Below are 2341 nucleotides of genomic sequence, written 5' to 3'. Positions count from 1 at the left end.
GATCTAAAGTATTGCTTTAACCATGCTGCTCCCCTCTTTAAGAAAAAAAATGGGTTGATCAAGAACTGGATATAGGTTATTTTTTTATTTTATTACTATCATTCATTCATTCATTCATTCATTCATTCATTCATTCATTCATTCATTCATTCATTCATTTATTCATTCATTCAACACTAACTCGGGGGGAAGCACCAGTAGGAGGTATGTTAGAATGATCTAACAGATAGGACCACTTCCACACAGACGAGCTGCGTTTTGGCTCAACCCCTGAGTGACTTGCCGTGGAAGGGAAACGGTGATGACGACAGCGCGTAAATGGGCTGCTGGAAACCAGAGACGCTCTGGTTTGAACGGTGAGCACAAGTGCCTGTCAGCCACCACCAGCAAGCTCCACATCATCCAGGAACATCATCCAGTACCGGGAAGCCTCGTGCGTTCGCAGATGGATCAGAGAGGGATGCGCTTTTTTACTCTCCTACCGCTGCGAGTCTGATTTCTTTATTCCGCTTTGCTTATGTTCAGGCGCGCGTTCACACCGTATCTGGAGCAACTTTACAAGCAGCTGAGCCTGATCTGATAACAAGTGCCCAAAGTAAGGATGTCCACGACGCACCACGGCTCCCCAGCGCCCAACCAGAGCTACCTGTCCCCAGACAGCTCTGACACGGCGGATCACTCCGGGATGGAGAGGCGCATCCGTCTGCTGCTCTTCGGTTTGTGCGTAACCATCGCCGCCGCGACCTTAATCGGAGGCGTGTATTCGCTGCTGTCGCTCCTCCGGATGAGGAGAAAGACCTCCCTGTGTGTCATCGTGGCTTCCATGTCGGTGGACGACCTGCTCAGTGTGGTGCCCCTCTCCTTGTTCATGCTCCTCCAGTGGGAGACCCCCGCGGGAGGTGAGGGGTCTGGCCTCCTGTGCACTTTGTCCGGACTTCTCTACGTGTTTCAGGGGGTTTCCAGCAACATGAAGGCTTGCCTCATCGCAGCCTACACTTTTTATGTCACCAAGCGATTCGGGGTGCTTCAGTCCGCGCGCCGGCCCCTCGGGGTGCTGTGGGCTGTCGCCAGCGTGTGGGCGGTGAGCCTGGCCGTCAGCGTGATGCCGCTGTGTGGATGGGGCAGCTTCGCGCCAGCTTCTCTCGGGTGTTTCCCGGAGAGCGACAGCTTCTACGTCCTGCTGCTGTTCTCCCTGTACTCCCTGTGCTTCTGCGGGTCGCTCTTCTTCTTCACCCCTCTCACCTACCAGCTGCTGTGCTCCAGAGAGCCCCAGAGGACCCTCCTGTACCCCAGCTGCTTGGACATGTCCAGGGGGCTGAGTGGTTCCGCGCCCCTCTGCGATCTCCAGTCCTTCTCCCGGGACAGCCTGGACAAAAGTTTGGGCGCGTACAACGAGCTGAGTCCAAGTTCGAGCGGGACAGAGATGAGAGAGAAGGAGGTCAGTGTGTCCCCGGTGTCCGCCGGTGGACAGAGGACAGCGGCTGTCGGAGACACGCCGGTGGTGTTTGCACAGAAGCGCTTCTCCATGATTCTGGCTGTAGTCCGAGTCATTTTATGGATGCCAATGATGGTAAGGAGCCRGAATCACAAATAAACAACAGTGAAAATACAAACGTTAATTTATAGGTCCATGAAAAATAATGATAACTTGATTTGACTGTTTCAGTGATTTATTCTCTTAGAATGAAAGAAAAAAGCAGAATTGTTTGGCTCCATCAGCCTTGTTTTTAAACACAGAATGGGAATGAAGGGAGGTGGATGTGCCATCTGCGCACATCTACTAAACAGCTTAACAGCCAGATAAAAATAATAAATAAAAATAAAAAACARCCTCCATTGTAACACCATAAAGAAATAAATAAAAAGTATAATAGCTAGTTTTACAATAAACTAACACTTTTTTCACTCTCCTAATTTTATATTGTAAAATAAAGCAAACCCAGAAGTTCTATAATTAAATCTCAATCTCYTTTAAAATAAAAGTCCAATTGATTATTTGGTATAATCTTGAGTATGTTCCATCTCATTTTATGGCATGAACTGCCAATGCAAGTTTTGTGAATAATTTTCAGATACTATCACATCACATTTTAGATCAATATCTGTAAAACTGACTGAGGTCATTTTTTTGTGTAGGATAAGGTGAATTAGTGAATTATTTTTAAGCCTCCCTGGTAAGGTCTATTCAGGGGTCCTGGAGAGGAGGGTCCGTCAGATAGTGGAATCTTAGATTCAGGAAGAGCAGTGTGGATTTCATCCTGATCGTGTATTTTGTGGACTTGGAGAAGGCGTTCGACCGTGTCCCTCGGGGACTCCTGCGGGGGGTACTCCGGAAGTATGG

The 2341-nt window shown here is 48.6% G+C and overlaps 1 protein-coding gene across 2 annotated transcripts in view; it reads left to right on the top strand.

Moving 5' to 3' along the window:
• The first annotated feature begins 225 nt into the window (after positions 1-225).
• LOC106519428 (probable G-protein coupled receptor 149) overlaps positions 226-2341 on the top strand; it is a 17518-nt gene continuing 15402 nt past the window's right edge. For both annotated transcript variants that reach the window (XM_014011114.1, XM_014011113.1), the window contains exon 1: positions 226-1570. In XM_014011114.1, the coding sequence (XP_013866568.1) occupies positions 602-1570 (969 nt within the window). In that variant the 5' untranslated portion in view covers positions 226-601. The remainder of the gene's footprint in view (positions 1571-2341) is intronic.

This window comes from Austrofundulus limnaeus, unplaced genomic scaffold (genome assembly GCF_001266775.1).
Source record: "Austrofundulus limnaeus strain Quisiro unplaced genomic scaffold, Austrofundulus_limnaeus-1.0 Scaffold76, whole genome shotgun sequence".
NCBI lineage: Eukaryota > Metazoa > Chordata > Actinopteri > Cyprinodontiformes > Rivulidae > Austrofundulus > Austrofundulus limnaeus.
The sequence above is the reverse complement of the archived record's forward strand: the minus strand, read 5'-3'. Positions and strand labels throughout refer to the sequence as shown.